General features: G+C 35.3%; 1 protein-coding gene across 3 annotated transcripts in view; it reads right to left on the bottom strand.

Annotated features, from left to right (window-relative positions):
• The window catches only part of LOC135696578 (uncharacterized), a 28,001-nt gene extending 4,345 nt beyond the window's left edge, over positions 1 to 23,656 (bottom strand). The window contains exons 1-11 of one of the 3 annotated variants that reach the window (XR_016144859.1): positions 23,510 to 23,656; positions 20,785 to 21,117; positions 19,468 to 19,619; positions 18,586 to 18,745; positions 17,744 to 17,826; positions 14,519 to 14,747; positions 14,074 to 14,173; positions 9,768 to 9,825; positions 5,859 to 8,441; positions 5,685 to 5,735; positions 545 to 4,427 (exon numbers count right to left, since the gene is read on the bottom strand). Coding sequence is in view for 1 of the 3 variants with exons in the window: in XM_065216014.2 (XP_065072086.2) it covers positions 8,088 to 8,441; positions 9,768 to 9,825; positions 14,074 to 14,173; positions 14,519 to 14,747; positions 17,744 to 17,826; positions 18,586 to 18,745; positions 19,468 to 19,619; positions 20,785 to 21,117; positions 23,510 to 23,573 (1,533 nt within the window). In the remaining 2 variants the exon portion in view is untranslated. Of the gene's footprint in view, positions 1 to 544; positions 4,428 to 5,061; positions 8,442 to 9,767; positions 9,826 to 14,073; positions 14,174 to 14,518; positions 14,748 to 17,743; positions 17,827 to 18,585; positions 18,746 to 19,467; positions 19,620 to 20,784; positions 21,118 to 23,509 lie in introns of those variants that run through there. The other 2 variants (XR_010517371.2, XM_065216014.2) reach the window with 2 other exon arrangements.

The following is a 23,656-nucleotide window of genomic DNA, read 5'->3' as shown; positions in this document are numbered from 1 at the left end:
AAAAACATTCTCACTATAAAAAAGAAATCATATTTGCTAAAGCAAAGAAAGTCAAGAAAGAAAAAAATAAGGGCAAGCTCTCACATACGTGATGAAACAGTTTCAATTGCCTAATAGTACAGTAGGTAGTAAATTGTTTCGCACTTAGAAATACAATAGGAATTATACATGATATGATTGACAATATATTTAAGTATTTCCACAAAACTAAATAAATTCCAATTTTCTTCTAAGCATCTGTGGATTCCAGTATTTATCCTAAAGTCTTGCAGGATGCAGCGATTGGCCAAAAAAGGATTTCTTTAAATGTTTTCCACCAACTCCAAAATAGCTAAAAAGCTCATTTCAGAAAAATGAAAAATATTTCTGTGACTAATCAGAAAAATTGGCTAAATCTTATGAAGTACAAAATATAATAGAATGCATCAATACCTCTTAAAGAATTCTGTATTAGTGATTATTTCTAAGATTTCCATCAATTCTAAATAAATGCGAGTTTAGATTCGGAAATGAAAAGGGAAAAGACAACAAAACGGGCACTTACCTGTTATACTTTATATTATCAGAGAATCATTCCTTTCTATCATTCTTAGGCTAAACCTTAGATAAATCAAGGCCAAACCTGGAGGAAAAAGCAAATTTCTCAAAATAAGAGAAACGTGATAAGAACCTAAAGAAATATAGAGGACAAAAAATTGCAGCAATCGATCAGTAAGAATGTCGCATTGGTAGTTATTTCAAAGCCTTCCATCAGTCTCAAATAATTAAAAAACTATGCTAAGAAAATAAAAAGACAAAAACTGCGAAGAAAGAAGAACTTGCCTGTCATAGCCCATGCTTTGAAATCGTTATTCTGTTCATTTTCTGAAGCAAAAAAAACTAAAAAAAGATTAGCCAAGGTTCTGAAAAGCGGAAACTTTAGAACATGGAAAGTTTAGCAGAGGAAAAAATTTGCACGATCGAAACCAAACCTAAAAGAGAAAATAGAACATTTTAAAACTAGAAAAACTAGTTTTTAAAAGGAGAATAAAGGGCAAAAATTCCAACAATCGACCATAAAGAATGTTGCATTAGTACCTATTTCAATTGTTGCTACCTATTAGTACCTATTAAAATGCGAAACTATGCTTGGAAATAAAAAGACAAAAAACTGTAAACAAAGGAGAACTTGCCTATTAAAGTCCACATTTTCAAACTGAATTTCTTTTTTTCGTTCCAAGCTATAATGTTTGAGCCTGTAACAAAAGAAATAATCTCAAATAATTTCTTTAGAAGGTAGCTTCTAAAGATAAAAATAGAGTAAAATACCAACAATTGACCATAAAGAATGTTTTATTTGTAAATATCTCGAATGTAGCCACAAGTTTCCAAGAAAACGAGTAACTGTGCTGAGAAATAAAAGGACAAAAACTACGATCAAAAGGTGAACTTGCCTGTTGTAGTCCTTTTTTGAAATTGTTGTCTTTCGACTGATGCAAAAGCAAAACTAAAGAATGATTAACAAAGGTTCTGAAAAATGAAACTTCGAAAACATGGAAAAATTTTGCAAAAGAAAAATCTTGCACAACAGAAACCAAGCCTAAAAGAAAAAATGAAACATTTCAAAACAAGAGAAACTAGTTTTTAGAGAAGCATAAAAGACTGAAAAATCCAACAATCGACCATGAAAAATGATGTATAAGTACCTATTTCAAAAGTTGCCAATAGCTTCCAAGAAATTGAGCAACTATGCTGAAAAAAAAGACAAAAAAACTGAAATTAAAGAAGAACTTGCCTATATTATAGTCCATGATTTCAAATTTCATTTCTGTTTTTCGTTCCAAGCTATCAAGACCGAGCCTGTAGGAAGAAAAAAATAATCTGAAATAAGAAAAAGGAGCTTCTAGAAAAGAATAAGATACAAAAATTCCAACAACAACCATAAAGAATGTTGTATTAGTACTACTTTTTCAAATATTTCCATACGTTTCCAAGCAATCGAGAAACTATTCTGAAAAATAAAGAAAGAAAAACTACGATCAAAGGATAACTTTCCTCTTATAGTCCATGTTTTCAAATTGTCATTCTGGTCTTTCGTCTGAAGCAAAAGCAAAACTAAAAAATGATTGACAAAGGTTCTGAAAAGCAAAAATTCTAAAACATTGAAAAGTTTTGCAAAAGAAAAATCTTGCACGACGGAGACCAAACCTGAAAGAAAAAAATTAAACATTTTAAGACAATAGAAGCTACTTTTAGAGAAGTATAAAAGTCCAAGAAAATATTAGCAGTTATTTCAAATGTTACCGTCAATTTCAAGTAATTGAAAAGCCGTGCTCAAGTTCACAGAGCAAAAAGATATGAGCAAAAGAGAACTTGCCTTTGATGTCCATATTCTCAACCTTTCATGCGTTTACTTCGTGTGAAGCTAAAAAAATCTCAGAAAAAGTTTATAAAAGCTACTTAAAAGCTAAGACGCTAAAAAGTAAATAGTGTCTTGAAAGAATGAAATGTTGACTTTGCAAGTCCTGACCTGAAAGAGAAAGAAAATATGTTGAATAAAAAGCATGTAACATGGATTTAATGAGACAGTTTCTAGCATATAATATCGGAACCAGAATTCGTGTGAATTTGACAAAATCTCAATGTAGGCGCACTTTTCTTTAAAAAATATAGCGTTCTGGATATTAGAAAAACATGCTTAGAATGATAATTTGAGGTCAGTGTTTTATAAGTCACTAATAGAAAGTGCCCTTTATCTTTTTCGTTCACTTGTGATGAGGGAAAGATAAAAGTTTTTGTCGTGGAATGAACTTACAAAGGAAAACGTATAAACGTATAGCTTAACCACAGAAAAAGCTAAAAACGATGTATATGTACGAGGAAACGTAAGGAATTCTGTATGATATCATTTTTCAAGTGAAAATGTCTCGTGAACGGAAGATTTATACGAATCAAGTTTTGCTAGAAAAAGCTCATAGATGTTGTTTTCTTTGTACAAGAAATACGATTGTGATTTGTCGAAAGGTCTGCAACCTGTGCTTTTGAGAGTCAATCAAAAATAATTAGGGGAAGATTTGCTCCATTTTCTGTTACACCAAGAATTTCATTTTCACCCTGGTTCATTGATAATGTCACAACACTTTGCTTTTTGGAAGGCAGCCTTAAAAATGACTCTTTCCTCAACTAGTTTGTATTTTGGTTCAGCCTTGATTCACTGAATATATTTTTAAGATGTTAACTTTCCAGACAAAAAACAAGTCAAAACTACATCAACCAAAACTAAAGCACGGCCAACCAAAACTAAAGCACGGCCAACCAAAACCAAGCCACGCCCAACCAAAACCAAGCCACGCCCAACCAAAACCAAGCCACACCCAACCAAAACCAAGCCACACCCAACCAAAACCAAGCCACACCCAACAAAAACTAAGCCACACCTAATGAGAACCACTATCAAACCTAAACGCCACCTACAACAAAACGAACCAATCTCGAACAACTCAAAACATCATTAAAAAACATCCAGTGAAGTCAATGGCAGTTGGCCGAAACTTTCCAAAAGTGCTTTTACTTAATAGTGAAAGGTTTACATTTTAGTAGAAAATTGTTCTGACTTGTGAAATTTGAAAAAAGCAAATGTCGTGCAGTCAAACAGGTTTTTGACAAAACGCCATGTTTCTGGTTTTTACAAAGTTCATGAAAAAGTGCTTTTCTTTTACTTAAAAAGAAATTTCTTAAGAGCAAAAGCTTCGAAAATTTTGAAACTTCTGAAAATTAGTTACCGGTCTTTTGTAATTTCTTTGCTCAACATCTTGGATTTTGTATATAATTTGATTTTCACGATTTGGTGTATAGAACTGGACGGTTCTAAGTCGCTACTCCAAGTTTCACGCTTAATGCAATTATCAGGCAACATTTGATTTGATTTGGAGTTCATTCCCCTTTCATCTTGTGTACAGATGATACTTTTTATAATTTATTTCGAACTTAAAAAATTTTGAAGCTAGATAATCCCGAAAAGAGGTGCAATTATTTTTCCTGAAGATCTTGCCATTTCTGTCCGCATTGTTGATACATCCACATAAAAGCTTTTCAGCTCACATTAATGGCACGTAAAAGATACAAAAATTTTTAAATACAATCGCTCTTTATTCTTTGCAGTGATGCTAGTGTATTTTGTTATTTTCTATGAAAACTATTATGAAAACGTTACTAAGGCTATCACTATGGAAATGTTATTTTCTTAAAAATTCATTTAGAATACATTTACAAAAATTATTCTATGACCCAAAATATACAATGAAAGAGTTTTTTATCTTTTGCAAATAGTCAATAGGTTGAGATTTTCACGACAAGAATATACTTTAAATACCTTTTCAATTATGTACATCTTCGGCAGTGTTTCAAAGCAGATAAAATGCAAAATGGTAGTAGCAGCCATTTTAACGCTACAAAAGAAATGAAATGTTGTAACGTGTTGTAACGTGTTGAAATGTTGTAACATGAGACAGCAAAGAAAACAAAAAACTAAGGAAAGGAATTATTTCGTTTAATTTAAATGTTAGATCTACAATCTTTGATATGATAGAAAGATTTCTTTAGAAACAAATCTTAGACCAAGAACGGATTTAAGTGAAAAGGATTGTGGGGGGGGGGGGGGTGTTAGATAATGATTGGACTTTGTTGCCACACCCTTTGCTTGACTGGAAAATGATGGAAACGCCCATTTTTAAAATCCTGCTTTTAACTTTAAGGTAAAGAAGATAAGGAGATAAATAAAGTTAATTTTTGCATTAGTTTGTTTTCTATTTACCAGCAAAAATGCTTTACCGAATCAAAGTTAATTTATCGATGAACACAAAATATTGGGGGAGGGGTGTACATTACATTATAATTTACGAAGATGTGTTTTTTATCTGCATATTATCGACATTTGCAGAAATTCTAATATATTTATAAATTTCATTTAGTCATTATTAATATATCCAGAAAACAAGAAAAGCGTGCCTACAATTTCGTATTTTTTTCAAATGATGCTAAATCTTAAAGGCTTAGAGCCCACCTTTAAAGCAATTTAGAATAAAATTAGATTCTGGGCTTAGAGAATTGCCTGGATTTGTAGCTTACATCATGAACTTATGGAAATTCAATACAATTGGCTAAACAATTATATGTTTTTGATAAATCGTAAAGGGCCGGAGAAATTTAAAGAACTGTTTTCAGGATAAAACATAATTGAAATTCAAAGCAAACGACGATAGTGGTTTTATTAAGGATCACTGATACCACTTATCTGGAAAGGCATTGTGGCCAACGGAAAAAATGAAGCAAATTAATTCGAGATTTTGTAAAGCAACTCAAAAAAAGTTTGGGTATGCACTAAAAAAAAGCACCTTTGGTTTTACTGGTGACATATGTCTGTTCTTATTCATGTCTGACTGTGAATATGCTCTACTTTAATGAATTAAATGCTCTGCTGTGAATTTAAATTTACACATGAGTAGAGAAACTCGAAGGTTAATTGATGCTGTTGACTTCGTTGCCTAGCCATTTTATTTTATGTAATTCCTTAGACAACCAATGCCACAAAAGTAAAAAAATTGTGGATAGGTTTTTTAGGCGCTATCCGTTTACGTTTGTAGCTATTATGAAGAGGCAGGCTATGAGCGTTGATAATAAATTCACTGAGAAGCATGACTGCATACCTTAGGCCAACCATCTTGTCCTTCTCGTCTTTGCAAGCACGACTTTGACGCCTTGAAAGTAAGAAGAACAAATTACATATGATATAGCTACATGCCCCAAAATAAATTCTTCATAAGACAGAACGTCAAGGAAAGTTGCTCGACAGAAAGAAAACGAGGCGTTTGCTAACTTACAAATTTCCTAAAGGCTGCAGCCAATGGATGTACGGAGACAAGTTCCAAACTCAAGCATGAATGGCAAATAGCGAATAGCTGTAAGACCAAAGCATTTATACTTCCCGCCCTTCATGAATCCACGCCTTCTTTTGTTCTCGATCCATGCATAATTCGAATGGACTCTTGGGAATTGTGGACATGTTTGTCAGCACGTATTAAACAGGGCGTATAATTTGGGAGAAGATAAAAAATCTAATGAAATATAAATTGATTGCATTTGTGTGGGATTGTACTAAATAAAAATACATTAAAAGTGGTCCATATTTTCTAAACTTCTTTTTGCACCAAATTACCTAAAAGGCCAATTTTCATATCAAGTTCAATAACAACTTTAAAGGGACATTTTACTGGCTTGTACATCCTGATCTGCATATCAGTCCAAAGTAAGATGAAAATGTAATGTTTCTCGTGAATTGCATGTACTAAAATTCGAAAATATTGAAAATTAGAGCTACAAAATACAATTGACGTAAAATGTGACCATAGACGACGGTGCAAAGTCTAAAATTTGGATAGATTCTGCTTGGTCTTTATTTATTCTAAATAGCTGTGCCATCAAAATTTAAGCAAGAAGTATTTGTTCTTCTTCTTTAAAGGCAAACGCGTCTAAAGGCCAAAAAAGATATTCATTTCGTGTGGATTGAAGAAAAGACAAAAACATCTTCAATCTACTGAATTTGTCAGAGAGAAAGGCAGAGTAATCAGAGGTGTTCTTTTACCGGCTAAACTTCAATTATCGCTTTATCCATTTTCGTGTTGCCCTGATCTTTTGCAGTGTTTCTGGAATAGGTTTATTTGCGGCCATTCTGGCTATAAATAAAACCAGAAGAAAAATTGGCAGAACTTTATTTATTAATCTAGCAAATCCCTATTAAGGCTGCGCCATTTTATGAATAAAACAATGCCATTTATGAACGTTCTTTATGTCTGATGAGTGTACACAGGTGAAAAAGACGATTTTTGCAGTTACAAGGACAATGATGAAAAATAATATGATACAATTTTGCATATCAAGTACTTAGTTAAGAAATAAGAACTCGTTAGTATATGCAAAAATACCTGTGCTAAAAGATCCATCAATATAAATTTTTACAGCAAAGGTACAACAAACAATATATCACATATCTGTTTTCACATATACAACAATGGCAGATAAAAGTCGATAAACCAAACGATAAACAACTCACAATAACATACAACCTACAAATTATTTACACTTAATTCTCATTCCATGTATTCATGTTTAGTCACATCAATCTTATAACTTGGAACACTTCTAAGTGTAATAAATAGTTTTAAATTGGTCAATGCTCTTAAGAAAAATTTTATACCAAACTTGAATTAGGTTGAATATGAATGCCAAAATTTACAATTGGGATGGGGGTTGGATCAGCGGAGGGATTATGGGGGAACAGGGGTTAAATAATTGGGCTCAAGGAATGGAGAAGACATGACAGACAGGATGCAGTATAAAAAGAGTCACTGCATGGGAAAGGGGCACGGTCATGGGAAGCGGGTACGGTAGGGAAGGGGACAGGTTAAGGAAATGGGCTGGGTATAGGAAGGGGGCAGATCATGGAAAGAAGAAAAGACATAAAAAGAGGATAATGTGGGGAAAGGGGCACGGTAGGAGTAAGGGGAGGTAAGAGAAAGGGACACAGAAGGGGAAAGGGTATGGTAGGGGAAGGAGGCATGGCATAGGATAGTGAGGGGGCCTGGGCATCTAATTATTACTTTAGTCACACATTGTTCATATAACGATACTCAAGTACAAGAAAACCTCTCAAAACTTTCTTAATTCCTTTGGAAAAAATACCAATTATTGCTTGCGTCTAAGAAAATTTTATGTCATCAGAAAATTTCATTTCATTAGAGGATTTCATTTTATCAGAAAATATCTAAAAATAATATACGCCAATTATTTGCTGGATAATTCGTGTACTCTGTCGTACTTCTTCGAGGCAGCGAATTATTTGAAGGCACCAGCACCTTTACTTATTCTTAAATGTTCTAGAGCTCCTTCAAACCTCATCAGCGATCTATTGAATACAAACTGGTTTACAGTGGAACTGATAACCTTTTAAGCCATGACATCTTGACTTGGAACAGAATTCGCAGCAAAGGGAGGATGCCGTGATTGACCTTGCAAACATCTAAGAAATGTTAAAACAGCCAATAAAAAAGTTTTTATGTGCTCCATTGTTGACAGGGCATTAAAGGGTCTGTTTCAAATGAATAGGTTCTTATTGGCGTTTCACAATCAGCTGATTCTGCATCTGCTAATAAGTCATCTGCCTCAGTATCAGAATCGGCAGCAAAACTCGTCCGTCCACATAAAACCAAATCCTCTTCACGACTACTTCCATCTTCTGCTACATTAAATAGTTTTTGAAAATTGTCATGTGCATTTGCAATGGGCTCTATTCTTCTGTAGTTTTCATCAATTTCTTCATAGATCCCTTCTCCGTCTTCAATTTGCTCATAAATATTATTGGCACTATACTGGACACTGGAGACATCTATACTGGGCACTGGAGACATCTATAGAAAAGATTTAAGTTTTGATTCAAATTGAAAAAGGAACGAGAAGATCAGGACTGTAGAATATGAGAAAGCCACGACAACATTCCCCAAGGTGTGTATATTGTTTACGGGAAACCTATGATAAACTATATAGCCATGGTATTAATAACCTTGGACGTTTTTAACTATGCAGCACACTTCATTGACACTTTTGTGCTACCCATGAGCACCTTTGCGCAATGTTGCCTAGAATGGCAGCTTTTCCACTGATTTTGCCTGTAGTTATCTGCAATGACTCTCCCATTTCTCTGACTTAAAAATCTTAAAATAACAAGACTTGTTTTAATTAAACTTCTATCCTTTGTCTATGAATGTATCAATAGGATATCGCCTGTCTGCCTTCATTCGTACTTTGAATCAATCAAGTCTATTCATCAATATGATACTCGAAAGGCTGCTAAGAACGACATTTTCTTAACTCAAAAAAACACCCTTCAATATGGTTTAAGATCTGTCCGTTTTTCTGAGGCTGCATCGTGGAATATCATTTCTACTGACATCAAAGAATCTGTATCATTGGTTTGCTTTCGTTATAAATTGAAGTCATATCTGCTTGCAAAAACATTAACAGCTAATGCTTGAAATTTTTCACCCTGTTTTCCACTTCCCACTTACATAAATCGGAGTTTCATTTTCTTATTATTTATTTGATATCTTTGAAGTGCTGAAATATTTTAATGTATACTATAGGGGGGCCTCTCTTCTCGACTAGCTTTGCTACTGAGAGAGCTCCTCCTTTAAATAATTCCCCATACATACATATCCCACAGATAATTTGTGTTCCATATCTTATTGTTATAGTTATTGTTTGATATTTGATGTTGCTGCATTTTCATTAGTATTTTGTGGAAATGTATGTTGTGGAATTTAAAATAAAATGAGCCTGAACCTGAACCTGAAAATGAACCTGAACTCTGTAATGAGTTTTGTTTACAAACTCCGAAAGGAAGGTTTTGTTGGTACCAGAAAGAGAGACTCTTCTCATGTCACCCGTGGTCACCTAGCCTCATTCCCCCTCAATGACGTGAAGCGCGCGTTGCATGTATATATGACATCACAAGCAAATCAAATCAATCTGCATAGAAATACAAAACACAGTCAATTTCTCAAGACAGCTGCCGCTAAGCATGCCGGTTGTGCTTTAATTTAATCACAGGATCTCTTCGCAAATCTTTGCCGAGTTATGCCTATCTGTGTGTTTAATAGCAAGCTCCAAAAATAAGAAAACAAAGAAGGTAATTAAAACAATAAAAAGCTGGATCAAAGTGAACAATCTGTACTTACATCAGCAGGGCATTCGACAAAGACGGGCTGATTCTCCGATGACACTTTTGTTTTCTTCCTGGGAAACAAATTTAGTTTGTTAAAGACAGGCCCGCCGAGAGCTGTTCTGAGGTCAAAAGAAAGATTTTGCCCGTGATGAAGACATCAAATCTGTGATTGTTATTGTTGTTGTTATTGTTTGTTATAACTTTGTATAGCCCCTCTTAGCTCGGGGCTTGGCGCAACCTACCCCCTGCCCCATCTTGGAAAGCCTGGTAATAGAAATTACGAGAGAAAACAATTTGTTCTTTAAAGTGAGCACATAATGAAGATAATATTAAGATTATGATTATAAAATCTACAAAAGGACAGGAGCAAAACAAATATCAAAATGTTTTACCTATTTGTTAAAGGTTGTAGGAAATAAACTATTAGGATACCAATTGTTGGTTAAGGACGCTTCCCTTATCAAACTCAAATGTCAAAAAATTATGATAAGATCATTAGACTTATTACAGTTTTAACTGAAAAAGTTTAGGCGTACTATCTGATGGCAGAGCAAGAGAAAAAGAAATAGAATTAAGAAGACAGGCACTGCAAGGTTTGCCTACTTCTCCTAGATGCAGCGTCCAAGCTTCATTAAAGTTCATTATCACTGGATATTATTTTGTTTGCAAAAAGGTTATCACAAAAGTAATAAGATTTTCAAAATACTAATGCAAGGATCAGAAATAGAATCATCATTTCATTTCATTACATAATTTATTTGTTAATGCAGGTTGAAAAGTGGCAGCCTCAAGGTGGCTGATGTGGACCTGCAAAATCAGAATATTTACATAACTAAAATCATGGTAAAATTAGGAACAAGTTTACACTGTTCATACAGTTTCTTTGTTTTAAATTACTACTATCCTAATCCATGTGACATCTTTAGGGTTAAAATTATTAATAATATACATTATTTTTCAAATCCTTGCTTCTTGTGACTGAGGTTCCTTTGATGAAAGTTGTTGTTTTCAGTTCCGTTATTGCCTTATGTTTTAATTCATATTTGAAATTTTGAATGCTCTTAGCGTTCTTTACAGATCCGGCAGAGCATTCCATAGCACCGGCCCTCTAAAACTCAAAGTATTTACTTGTAGTCTGTCCTTTTTGTACGGAGACATTATGAAATGATCCTTCAATGGATGTTCTCCCACTCCTTTTATGACCTTGTACATCTCTGTTGCTATCATTTTGTTGTACATATATCCCAAGTTGTTCCAGCTTGCCATCTCTAAAACATTGTTTGAGTCAACCGTTCTTGGAATGTTCTTTATCAATTTGCTGCTCTTATATGCTGACTCTCAACTTTCTGGAACTTGCTTCTTGTGCATGTTCCCAATACAGTCATTGCATATGTGGCTGTTGGTATTACAGTTTTAAAATAAATCTTCTATAGCACTTTTGTTGGCAGGAATTTGACTTTTTTCAGCATGGAAAACTTTTGTGAGAATTGCTTGTACACCTTATCTATATGTGTGTCCCAGTTTAGTTTGTTGTTAATATTCACTTCTAGGAGTTTACTGTTCTCCTTATATTCAATGATATTATCTCCAATTGATATTGGTAATAAGGGGCCCGTAAACTTCTTTCTGTTGATTATCATAGCTCCAGTTTTCATACCATCTTATTTTCTTGGCACCATTTGCTTATTTCTCTTGCCAGCAGATTCAGCTTGTTTGTGCAATCATCTACTGATTTGATGTGACGCTTGCGGTGATGTCATCTGCATACAAATGCACTTCCCCATTGTTGACACTATCAGCTATATCATTTATATAGATAGAGAATAGTCTAGGGCCCAATAACGATCCTTGTGGGACACCATACTTTACTGCTCTCATTTCTGACTTTACGTCATCAATTTCTACATATTGCTTTCTTCCTTCTAGGTAAATTTCAATTTAGTTGTACAATCCTCCTGTTATCCCTGCTGCAATCATTTTCTGCTTCAATATGTCGTTGTTCACAGAATCAAACGTCTTGCTAAAATCCAAAAAGAGTACACCTAATACCTCTCCTTCTGTCACATGATCTCTCCATTTTCACTCAAGTGGAGCAAGACTGATTCTGTTGACGTCCTCTTTTTATATGGTCATTGATTTTTGCGTCTTGTCTTTTCTACCTCACTGTCGAGTTGATCACATATCACAGCTTCAAATACCTTGCTGGGTACAGACAGCATAGTCAAAGTTTTGTAATTTCCCCTGTCTGATGCTTGCCCGCTTTTAAATGCAGACTTCACCTTCCCCTCCTTCCAACTACTAGGTTATTCTCCTTGCATGTACCTAATTCTACATATATTTGCTGTGCTATAACTAAGCTCTTGTGCAGCAATCTTCAGCTCTTTCGTTGTTATCCCATCAGGTCCACTGATTTTCTTGGGGTTCAGTTTACTCATTTTTTCTGTGAACATTTCATTCGTTATCTCTAGTTGATTTATCGTTGGTGTGACTCTGTGGATATACTCAACAGGCACCTTAGCTACAGGCGTTAGACTTGCTGTTAGGTTTTCTCCTACAGTAGCAAAAAACTCATTCTTGTTTCTGCTTTCCTTTTGTCACCATACACCAATATCCCAGATTCATTTTTTATGGGACCTATCCTTTTCTTTTTTGATTTCTCAGTTTTTGTGATTGTTCTTATCGTCTTCCAGAAATCGGAGCTTCCTTTTGAGATTTCTTCTAATTTCCTTTCCAATAGTTTGCTTCTGCAGTCTTGAGCTCTCTGCTTACCTTATTTCGCAGTTTCTTATACTCATCTCTATCATGTTGATCTTGTGTTCTATTCAACTTTAATAGTTGTTTAAAGCGCTGATTCATGAGTTTTCTGATACAGCTATTTATCCAAGGGAGATTTCTTGATCTTATTTTTACTGTTCTCTTTGGTAAGTTTTCCTTTGCTATCTTTGAACATAACTGCTCAGTCATCCACAAATTATCATCTATTTCTTCAAAAATGTTACAGCAGTGCCATGGTGCTTGTTCAGCATCTGTTCTGAATTTTACCTCATCAATTTTTTCCAGTTAATTACTTCCTTAAATTTTGGGGGTGGTCGTGGATGTTTGAATTTCAAAAGTGAGTAGACTAACCTATGGTCTGATATACCAGAATCAAGAACTCCTGCGTTTATGATCTTTTCCTTGTCATTTATCAATATGACGTCACTGAAAGTTCTTGTATCCTCTGTTATCCTTGTTGGTTCTTTTATAATATTTCGAAGGTTATGTGCGTAGATAAACAGTCTCAGTTGTTTACCATATCCTTCGTTTTGCTTAAGCATATCCTTGTTTTGCTTAAGCATATCCTTGTTTTGCTTAAGCATATCCTTCGTTTTGCTTAAGCATGTCAATGTTTAGGTCATCCATAATTAACAAATTTGTCCTCTTATCCCTAATTTTCTCTTCATTTTTTGCAAACTCCTCGTAAAAATTGAACTGGTCCGGGGGTCTGTCAACGGCTGTTACTGCCATTTCTTGAGAATGCATTTCTAGATCTGCCCACATGGTCTCAACTTCGATTTTTGTGTCTACTTGTAATTGTAGTTCAGTTATATTCAGATTCTCTGCGTAGTGAAAAATAATTCCTCCACCATTGTTCCTTTCTCTGTCCCTTCTGAATAGCTTATATCCTTCGATCTCAATCTCTTCATCCCTTCCCTTAATAAGATTTGTTTCAGTGATCCCTAAAATATCCAGTTTTGTTATTTCCAGTATCAGCTTTAATTCTTGCAGCTTAGCTTAGCTTCGCTGTTAGGCGAAAGGCACGTGCCTCCAGTGATAAATCGTAATCCGTTTGAATCTTCATTCATTAATTTCAGCAGTCACCTTTTCATCTCCTACTAACATTTGATATCTTCTCTTCGAGGCTCTTGTGGTTATTCCAGTTTCACAAAGCGACAAGGTCAATAAAACTGTGACTATATTTCGCAACGAAAAATAGCGTGACGCCATGTTTACAATCACTTAGGTACTAAACAAAACTGGAAGAGCATGTTCAATATAAAGGATAATTGACTACACAAGTTTAGGACCAAGAAATCTTTTAAATTGCCTTGTATTTTTTATAGATGTTGAAGCAAAATATACAGGCGATGACTTGAGGGTGGTGTTTTCATTAAGGCTTTTATTAAACAGCAACGTTTATTAGAGAGGGGCCTTTATTAGAGGGAGACGTCTACAATAGCATCATAATATTTTGAGCAACTGTAGTTTAGATGCTAGTGATATGAAAAACTGACTTATTGTAAATAGGCACAAACAAAACAGAATGATAAAAAGCTTACCTCTTGAGCAATATAAAAACAACAAGGAAGAGAATAAGGCCAATTCCAAGAACACCAAGCAAATAAAGAAAAATGACTCCGTTACCAATTTCACTTCCTCCTGCATTACATGGAAAGAAAAGGTTACATGCGACTTTTAATCAATAGCAAATATAATTAGCAAATATAAAATAAATCAATTGCAAGTATAAAAGTATGGGCAAATGGATTCAATGGGCCAATGACAATATACTCTAAGGCTGATAAAAATTGGGATTACTAGGATACTAAGATCTTCGTATTCTGAGTGTAAAAATCAAATGAGTTCATTAACAAAATGATGAAATTTGCAAGGAAAGGAAGGGAGAATAACTAGAAAAATCAAATGGAAAAAGTTATCTATTAATCTGAGTTAACAGCTACTTTGCAGTTCAGTTAATTTTTTCAGTCACGTTGAAATCATTACCTTTTAGGTTTATTGAAATGTACTTTTGGTCGCTTTGTGTGCATCCAGCAGAATTGCAAATCTCCAGTTGCAAGAAATACCCTTTGCTTGACAGCAGCTCATCCACAAAAGAAGACGATTTGTCGATAGGTATACGCATCACTCTCGATGCCTTATTTCGATCGTCTTCCTTAAAAATCTTAACAATGGTTTCGTTGACGATGCCATTGCATTGCTCTCTTGGAACAGACTAAAATGAATTTTAAAAGTAACATAATATAAACATTAAGATAAACAGATAAATGTTTTGAAATAATCGGCAGTAAATGCTCGAACGTTTTTCTCGAGGACACGTGAATTGACTTTCTTACTGCATTGAGGTTGGGGTGGATGAAAGATAGCTGAAATAGTGTCTGCTTCTTCTATACGGGTAAGGCTAGCGACCTCACTCTCAAACCTTCCTCGACCTCACTTTTAAACCTTCCTCGACCTCACTTTTAAACCTTCCTCGACCTCACTCTTAAACTTTCCTCGACCTCACTTTTAAACCTTCCTCAACCTCACTTTTAAACCTTCCTCGACCTCACTCTTAAACTTTCCTCGACCTCACTTTTAAACCTTCCTCGACCTCACTTTTAAACCTTCCTCGACCTCACTTTTAAACCTTCCTCGACCTCACTTTTAAACCTTCCTCGACCTCACTCTTAAACTTTCCTCGACCTCACTTTTAAACCTTCCTCGACCTCACTTTTAAACCTTCCTCGACCTCACTTTTAAACCTTCCTCGACCTCACTTTTAAACCTTCCTCGACCTCACTCTTAAACCTTCCTCGACCTCACTTTTAAACCTTCCTCGACCTCACTCTTAAACTTTCCTCGACCTCACTTTTAAACCTTCCTCGACCTCACTTTTAAACCTTCCTCGACCTCACTCTTAAACTTTCCTCGACCTCACTTTTAAACCTTCCTCGACCTCACTCTTAAACTTTCCTCGACCTCACTTTTAAACCTTCCTCGACCTCACTCTTAAACCTTCCTCGACCTCACTCTTAAACCTTCCTCGACCTCACTTTTAAACCTTCCTCGACCTCACTTTTAAACCTTCCTCGACCTCACTCTTAAACCTTCCTCGACCTCACTTTTAAACCTTCCTCGACCTCACTTTTAAACCTTCCTCGACCTCACTTTTAAACCTTCCTCGACCTCACTCTTAAACCTTCCTCGACCTCACTTTTAAACCTTCCTCGACCTCACTCTTAAACTTTCCTCGACCTCACTTTTAAACCTTCCTCGACCTCACTCTTAAACCTTCCTCGACCTCACTCTTAAACTTTCCTCGACCTCACTTTTAAACCTTCCTCGACCTCACTCTTAAACCTTCCTCGACCTCACTCTTAAACCTTCCTCGACCTCACTTTTAAACCTTCCTCGACCTCACTTTTAAACCTTCCTCGACCTCACTCTTAAACCTTCCTCGACCTCACTTTTAAACCTTCCTCGACCTCACTCTTAAACTTTCCTCGACCTCACTTTTAAACCTTCCTCGACCTCACTCTTAAACCTTCCTCGACCTCACTCTTAAACCTTCCTCGACCTCACTTTTAAACCTTCCTCGACCTCACTCTTAAACCTTCCTCGACCTCACTTTTAAACCTTCCTCGACCTCACTCTTAAACTTTCCTCGACCTCTCTTTTAAACCTTCCTCGACCTCACTCTTAAACTTTCCTCGACCTCACTTTTAAACCTTCCTCGACCTCACTCTTAAACTTTCCTCGACCTCACTTTTAAACCTTCCTCGACCTCACTCTTAAACCTTCCTCGACCTCACTTTTAAACCTTCCTCGACCTCACTCTTAAACCTTCCTCGACCTCACTTTTAAACCTTCCTCGACCTCACTCTTAAACCTTCCTCGACCTCACTCTCAAACCTTCCTCGACCTCACTCTCAAACCTTCCTCGACCTCACTCTCAAACCTTCCTCGACCTCACTCTTAAACCTTCCTCGACCTCACTCTCAAACCTTCCTCGACCTCACTCTTAAACCTTCCTCGACCTCACTTTTAAACCTTCCTCGACCTCACTCTCAAACCTTCCTCGACCTCACTTTTCAACCTTCCTCGACCTCACTCTTAAACCTTCCTCGACCTCACTCTTAAACCTTCCTCGACCTCACTCTTAAACCTTCCTCGACCTCACTCTCAAACCTTCCTCGACCTCACTCTTAAACCTTCCTCGACCTCACTTTTAAACTTTACTCTTCTGTGCTTAATTGTAGAGGGGGTCAATTTGCATACTGTGAAATTGTTCACCCTCGATAGCATTTTCTAATGACCAACCCCCTCCCCTAGATTAAGAAAGTTATAAAGGACCTTTCCTCATTTAATTATCAACCTTCCATATTAGTGACTTGAACTTCATAAAAAAAATCAACCAGAAACAAAATGCACTGGTAAGCTGATAATTCCTACCGGGTCACGTTATTTTGACTCCCCCCATTTTACAAAATTTATGAAAAATACCCACCCCTGTTTATTTCACCCCCTAAAATTTGTTATTTGATGCTCATCTGCCCAACGAGCAGGACTTTTGAAGGAGTCTAACAGACCCCTAGTGGCATTGCCCCTAGTGTACTAACATTGGTTTCAGCAATATTATAATATTAGCAAAACGAGTCGATATACTTTCATTCTAGGCTCCAAAATCAACTAGAGGAAAAATCATTTCAATATAAATTAGAATGAAATCAGAAGGCCCCAGAACCGGGAAGTTAATGTTCGTATTGCCTGATAACCAGATCCCGACAGCCTTTTATATATCTAGAAATTGCCTGCCTTTCTGACTTGAAACATAATCATCCTTCTCTGCAACAATATGCTTATTAATACAAACAATCTTTCCGAGGTACAAAAATTCAAAAATGACTTTAAAAAAAGCAAACATTTTTAGTCATAATTAAGATTAAGTGTAGACAGAAGTGTAGACAGAAGGAGTTCGTTTTCACCTTAGGACTCTATTGGTAACATTTTCAATAGGCAAGTGGCACTGATTGGTCAACCTCAACAGTCATGTGCTCGCGTTTCTGATTGGCCTATTTCGATCCACAACTGGGTATATATAATTCCTAGCGTAGTGTTTTGATCTATGTTCTGACATTTTATACTCTAAAAAGCTAAAGCATGACTCAAAATGTTTGCTTTTTTTTGAAGCCATTCTTATTAATACTCTTACATCTGTATCATTCTTACCTTCCATTCAATTTTGCATTTCCATTTTTGCTTTTTTGTAGGTACCGGCGTGCTTTTTACGATTACAGGAGCAATCGAGGGCACTGCAAAAAATAGCTTTGTGATAAAGTTAGGTGCATATGGCGTTATACAAAGAATATCAATCGATAACAAGGGAACGTGACGCCCATTTGCTTGCAAAGTAAAAGATCTTACCCTTGCATTAATCATTGGTAAATGATCTTAAACTGATACTGTATGCAATGCGAACAAGAATTACGTTGTACATAAAAAGGGACCTTCTATGAGTCCACAAAATCGGGTACCGTGCGATTGGATAAACGCTTGGCAGAATGAAATGAACATTCAAAGCTAAATTCAAAGGAACTCAGAAAAAGCGAAACACTAAGAAGTGCTTAATGGTCGAGATATTCCGGTTTTGCTAACGAATTACTGTTATCTTGGCTTGGTACCCACCAGGTTTGGGACTATGCCCTAAAGAAAACTGTGGGAGACCACGCCCTATATACTTGCATAACCCGTTTAAATATATGCAATAAAATATTTTTGCTTTCATTGCAGTCACGCTTTGCTCAGCAGCGTGAAAATGTAATGGACTTTCCTGTCCCCCACCACAAAAATTCCTATGCATCTTTGGACAAATATTTAAGGGGCATACTTTGAAAAAAATGGGATCCAACCCCTTATCAAATCTTGTCTACTATAATGCTCTCAGTCAGTTTCAAACAGATAAAACTGATTTATACCTTGCCAGGTATTTCATTGTGTTCTTTCAGACTACAAGGTCAAAATTTAAAAAAATTGTTCATCACTTAGCCAAATATTAAATTGTACATAAATACCTGCTTCGGGAGTGCGTGTAGATACACAAGTATACTGCTGAATATTTCTCCTAAATTTCACATGTGGTGCAACACATGTTTGGTATTCTGTGAATGGCTTGAGAGACTTGATGTCTTGTGACAAACTGGTGTTGTCTTCTGGCATGTCAAACAAAGTCTCCTGAATAATGAAAAGGTAATCATATTCATAGTTATCCCAATGCTAACAGCAATAATTATTTATTCTTTGAATCAATTTTAATTTCAGCCTTGAGCACTACTTTCAGTATATTAATCCTCCAGTCAACATCAAAATAAGTCCAGCAGAGGGAATTCTTGTGGGAAGGGGTCAGAACATCAGGGGCTCTTGACACCATGAACCCTTCTTTGCACATGAATTTTAATTACTATCAAACTAGTAGTTTCATATTAGAATCATCATTTTTCAAAATAACTTTAGAGGGCATTGATCACCATTTACCCTTTATAACATATTGCTCTTCAGAAACAGATTGTCATAAGTGTTCTTATATGAAACAAACTATAATTGGTAATATATTTCCAATATGTTGGTAATATACTGGTAATAGACCATGTTGAGCAATTGTCATTAAATCATTGAGCAAATCATGCAAAGCCTGGCTGAAATCGATATCATAAGACCCACTTCAAAGATGAAAAGCTTAGGCCCTTTTGCAAAACAGTACTTAAAAAGAAGGTCTTAGACTTCTTGGTCACAATCACAATCTTTGAAGTTTTATTTGCTTACTTGGACCACTTTGTCAATTGAGTACTGCTCTGCAAGATTGCCTTAATTAATTTTTTAACCATTAATACTCAAGAACAGATCAATAATTATAATCAAGCAAACTAAAATTGGTATTAAAATATCGTAAAACTCACCTTTTTTATCCAAGTACCTGATGAAGCAGTATAGTTTAAAACATAACTATACTCCATGTTTTTACAGTCTGGTCTGGACCATAACACTTTAATCTTGTCGCTTGACATAGGGTTTGCTTCAACAGAATTTATCCTGAGAGCAGATTCTGGGACTATAAAGTAAGATTTGCATTATAATAAAAGCGAAGAGACTTGAACTATTTTAATGTGAATAAATCTTTTACCAATTAATGTGAATAAATCTTTTACCATCAATCAGTCATTGAAAATTTGCTTTAAAAGAAATACTTTACAAGAAAAAGGCTTTCAATAAAACAGAAAGCTAGTCACTACATGAGTTTGTTGAGCAGTTCCTTAGATCCAGAAATTTTCCCTTGTTATATCAATATTGAAAAAGATATTGCAGTTCTTGAATAAAATTATGGTTGTAATAACTTGCTATGAATATATGCTATGAGCATTTATAAGTCAGTGTTTTTGCTTCTGTGATTCAATGACTTTTCTCAGAATGCAGAAACCTAAAGTCACCCATTCATCTTTTCTGAGTGGTTTCATTTGGGCCGCCTAAGTGATGAGTAATGGGTGAAACACACATAAAGCCACAAATAAAGTTGTGACTATGGGTCATTAACATGTGCTATCATTTAGATAATTAAGAGTACAGTAACTGCAAAGTACATGTGCTTAAAATGGCTTTACCATTGCGATTGATATATTATTTTGAACTCAGAGTTTTTACATATGTCAATCCTGTATTAAAATTGTTTTCTATCTCCAATGGGATCAAAACATAGTCACCAAGAAAAAAACGTATGAAAAAGAGAAGTTAAAAAACGATTGATGAATCAGGCCTTGCCCAGAAAGGTGCTTAAAATGCATCATTTCCGCTTGGACGCAAAACATTTGGTTAATGTTCATTATGAAGAAATCCCAAAATTATGAAAACGTGTGTGTAGATATGACCTGAGACTTGTTCACATGGTGCTGTATACAAATAAATACCACACAATATATCATACCAAAGGCCAAGGGGTGCAGTGCTATGGGGGCTCAATCCCATTTATCAATGCCAAAAAGTAGCCACTTTCTACTTTTGCTACTGCTTTTTGCAACATTTTGCATTCCTCTCAAAAATGCTCTCGAGGCAGTTCTATTTAGAGGCATGAAATAGAATGTCTTGAGCTTTTAAAGAGCTATGTTTCATTGAGCTCTGAAGATATCTAGCATGACAAAATTGTATGAACATATCATTTATAATTGAGTCAAAGTGATTGATTAAGTTCACATAATTTGAATATAAAAGAAAATAACACATACCATCTGACGCAATTAATCGAACGAATGTCTGATTAAACTCTTCTTTTCTGCTCTTTTTCATAAAAACATGAATAGTGACCTTAACTTCACAATAAACTAGATCTTTCAGGGTGCACAAGACAACTTTTTCATTTTTGCATTTATACAAATAGATTTCTGAATCCCAATAGCATGGCTGTAATATTTTGTCTTCAACACAATCACCATACAAATTGAATTTGATGGTTAAATTGTTTGTATTTGTATTTTTTCCATTTATTCTTTGTAAGTTGAAGCATAAAAAATCTGTGCCACATGGTGTATAGTTATAAATCTCTTTTGCCACATGAACACCTAAAAAACAAAGTTTAACAACATTTTAATAGATCAGAACAACCCCAAAAAATTTATGGGATAATTATCAGTTACCATAAAGCATGTGTTGTGTTAGATCTTTGGCTGAGTAGCACATTTTTATGTATACGCTTTTGGTGCATAGAACAGAATGGTTCTAAGTTGCTACTCTGAACTTCATGTGACTAAGCTTCAAGCTGCTGATCAGGCATCAGTTAAAACAACTCTCTCTCTTTCTCTCTGGTTGTTACTATATTTAGCTGTTATGTCCCTGGAGGTAAAGGGATTTTCAATGCCTATTAGTGTTAACTAGAGGGAAATTATGTTTTTAAATACCATATTCTATGTATAAATACCAGAAACTATGTATAAAACACACCTTTTTCAAGCTATTATCACCTTTGTTTAAGGGTGTGTGTTATACATGGTAGAATTGACTGTCCCATCACTTCCTTTTGAAGGCAAACTGTCATTTCATAGACAAAATATTATGATATTTTGAGCACCTGTTCTCTTAATTCTAATAATCGCACTTTTACCAGAAATTTGGTAAAAACTTCGAAATGCTCCAGCCACAATAGAAAATTATCAAAAGCCTTTTACTCCCAAATGTAAAATTAACAAATAGAAAATTAACAAAAGCCTTTTACTCCCAAATGTAGGGTTGTACCCTGCATTATTTTAATTGGAGGGCACATTCCTGTAATTGTTGTGAATGTTGTGAATGAAACTAATGATGAACAAGAATTGCAGATAAAAAACAACCAGTAAAACACAACAGTATCAGGCAGCATTAACTGAAAAACCTAGATTGTGCAAAAAACTATAATCATGGTGACATCTTTCGGATTTTTGGTAAAGCCTGATCATCGTTCCATCAACAGGCATGTGCTTGCATTTCTGATTGGCCTATTTCGATCCACAACTGTGAATATATATTTCCTAGCACAGAGGTTTTGGTCTATGTTCTGAAGTTTTAGAACAGTGTCTGACAAAAAGCTTCAGTATATTCAAATGTTTGCTTTTTTCAAAGCCATTTTTAAGTTTTGACTTTGATTAAAAAATGAAATTTTAAATGCTCCTGACAGTGTCATACAGTTTTAAACTTTCTTTAATCTATGTAGGTGATTTCAATGAATCATAAAATCAAACAAGCATAAATTTGGCATTTACTTCAACCAGTGATAGTTAAAAATCTTCAATTTTTTGATGATATACAGTTCACATTGTGTAATACTTGCAATCATCATTTAGTACAGACTCCCACATTTTCGGCATTTAGTACAGACTTGCTGAGAACTGTTAATAAATGATCTGCAAGTTTGCAACATTTTTTTGCATGAATTAATTCTATTTGCAAAAGGTGTGAGATGGATCAAAAACTAATGTCGGCGTAAAATCAGGTTCATGGCACTGGTTTTTCTAGAGTGCCAGTCTCTTTGCATTTGTTTCAGGCAATATGTTTATGATAGTTTGCAAGTTCTTGTGAACTGACGAAAATTATGCAGGGCGAAAAAATTGTATTAAGTTATGTTTTTTCTCATGTTTCTGTCCTTACATTGTATTTCTGTTTTCTTTTCTTAGCATTAATAGATTCTGCTTATTGACATTGAAAAGATTTGTAAAAAAGGATTTATAAAAAAACCCAGAGGGGTGAACAACTCGGGCTAAAATGGGCATAAAAAGGCAAAATTAAAAATTTCCCAAAAATACACTGCCTATAAGCGTTGTATATGTTTCCACCCATACACCTTGTCAAAATCAAATAATACCTAAACTGAGAAACTTTGTCCTTCAAAAAATTCCTTTGCTAATTATTAGGTTAGATGATAATATTCGATATTTGGGTTTACCCAGTGTATGATGTTTGGGTTTACTCTTCTGTAAGAGTTCACAATTACCAAACTGAAGTAGTAGGCCAAAAACAAATTTTCCAGGCAATTTAACTCTGAAAAAGGCCAAAATAAAAAAATTTGGCCTGAAAAAGCCCATCTGGCAACCCTACACAGCAAATCTCAGGAATACTTCGTAGCTGACATAGCAATCAAGGAATAAACATCTGGTGTAAACGGGGAAAACTTTATATCATCAAAGTTTCTTTTCCCTTCCTCTACATATACACAACAATCCGGAGAGCTACCATGTTTTGCTTGATGTCATATTTCTAGGAGAGCGTTCCCTGACCCTAGGCGACCTGTGATCCGTTGATGTAGTCAAAAAAACTCCTTGACGTGTATGACACGAGGTTAATCGGATTATCCGAACCGGATCCTTCACCTTCGCCGATGAAAATAGGGTGCCAAGAAATAAAACTTAAGCAAAGGCGATCGTGCCGATGAATCTAAAACGAAAGGATCTTTCAATAACATCGAAAACATTCTTGATTTTATACCTTGACTAAAAATGCTGCAAACAGCAAATACCAGAAGCACACGAACGATTTGTTTTGTAGCCATCTTTGTTCTGCACAGAAAGTTGATACGCAATGCCGCATGGGATTGAAGAAAGAAAATGTGGCAGCTTCTTGTGAGGGTGGGGG

Source organism: Rhopilema esculentum, chromosome 18 (assembly GCF_057945365.1).
Source record: "Rhopilema esculentum isolate cy_ngs chromosome 18, ASM5794536v1, whole genome shotgun sequence".
NCBI lineage: Eukaryota > Metazoa > Cnidaria > Scyphozoa > Rhizostomeae > Rhizostomatidae > Rhopilema > Rhopilema esculentum.
The sequence above is the reverse complement of the archived record's forward strand: the minus strand, read 5'-3'. Positions and strand labels throughout refer to the sequence as shown.